The sequence below is a fragment of the Larimichthys crocea genome, unplaced genomic scaffold (assembly GCF_000972845.2).
Source record: "Larimichthys crocea isolate SSNF unplaced genomic scaffold, L_crocea_2.0 scaffold780, whole genome shotgun sequence".
Taxonomy (NCBI): Eukaryota; Metazoa; Chordata; class Actinopteri; family Sciaenidae; genus Larimichthys; species Larimichthys crocea.
Window position 1 is genome coordinate 7,131 of NW_020860310.1, and position 1,548 is coordinate 8,678.

The 1,548-nt window shown below is 48.4% G+C and overlaps 1 protein-coding gene across 1 annotated transcript; it reads left to right on the forward strand.

Annotated features, from left to right (window-relative positions):
* Positions 1-838, forward strand: LOC113745458 (gamma-crystallin M2-like). The gene is made up of 3 exons (XM_027277003.1): positions 1-88; positions 199-441; positions 534-838. The coding sequence occupies exons 1-3, from the start codon at positions 59-61 to the stop codon at positions 807-809; spliced, it is 549 nt and encodes a 182-aa protein (XP_027132804.1). The 5' UTR covers positions 1-58; the 3' UTR covers positions 810-838.
* The last annotated feature ends 710 nt before the right edge of the window (positions 839-1,548 follow it).

Genomic DNA, 1,548 nt, shown 5'->3' on the forward strand with positions numbered 1-1,548 from the left:
CAGGACAGCAGTGCAGCAGTAACAACACCAACAGCAGCAGCTCACCTACAGCACAAACATGACCACCACTGAAATGGGCATGGGCAGGGTAAGCTTATCATTTCAAACACAAATTACAAATTTCATGAGTGTTTATTTATAGAACATCAAATGATGTCAGTGCTTCTTCAGTCAATTACAGCATCTCTCATTTTTCAGGTCACCTTCTACGAGGACAGGAACTTCCAGGGTCGCTCCTGGGAGTGCATGAGTGACTGCGCTGACTTTTCCTCCTACCTGAGCAGATGCCACTCCTGCAGGGTGCAGAGTGGCTGCTTCATGGTCTACGACCATCCCAACTACATGGGAAACCAGTACTTCATGAGGAGGGGCGACTATGCTGACTACATGAGCATGTGGGGATGGAACAGTGGTATCAGGTCTTGCCGTATGATCCCCATGGTAGGTATAAAACAGACATCTGCCTAATACAGTTGACATCCCTTACAAAACTTGATATGCAGACATTGATTTATTTCTTTTTTCCAAAACAGTACAGAGGCCAGTACAGGATGAGGATCTACGAGAGGGAGAACTTCGGTGGTCAGATGTATGAGATGATGGACGACTGTGACAACATCATGGACCGTTACCGTATGAACAACTGCATGTCCTGCAACGTGATGGACGGCCACTGGCTGATGTACGAGCAGCCCCACTACAGAGGCAGGATGATGTACTTCAGGCCTGGAGAGTACAGGAACTTCATGAACATGGGCTGGAGCGGCTCCAGGTTCATGAGCATGAGGCGTATCATGGACATGTGGTAGACATTTTCATTTTGAAATAAAAATGAAAGATAAAACAGAAACGTGAGCCTGTGACTGTGTCTGTTCTTCCATCATTACAAAAATATAGTCTTCATAGCTCATTCTGAAGGAACGTCACCTAACCCCTACACTTCTAGTCTCCCACCTGTTCTTCCTCCTTCACCTTTCAGCCTCAGTTCTCCCCTGTGTTGACAGGAAAGCTGTCCAACTTTATGGCAGGAATAAAAGCTCCACATGCCCTGGGTCCAATCCCATCCCATCTTGTCAATAACTGTCTCCCCCTCTCATTACAGAAACCATCAACTCCTTCCTCAGCTCTGGTTTAGTTCATTCTCTTAAACTTGCTGTCACATACTCCAAAAAACAAGAAAACTTACACAATGCTATAGTGTATTATATCTTGTGGCACTGTGCGGATTTGCTGGGAAGGTCTGGCTGAATCTCCTGTCAGAAAGAGCTTCAACTACCACCTCCGAGAGAGCTTCACTCACGTCCTGGGGGAGGCGGGGGACATTGAGTCAGAGTGGACCTTGTTCCGTTCCTCCATTGTCGAGGCGGCTGATGTAAGGCTGAAGGGTGCATGGGAGTTCGCCCAACCAGTCTACATGTGCTTCGTGGACTTGGAGAAGGCGTCCGACCGTGTCCCTCAGGGAGTCCTGTGGGGGGTGGTCCGGGAGTATGGGGTTCCGGACCCATTAATACGAGCTATCCGGTCCCTGTACTCTCGGTGCCAGAGCTT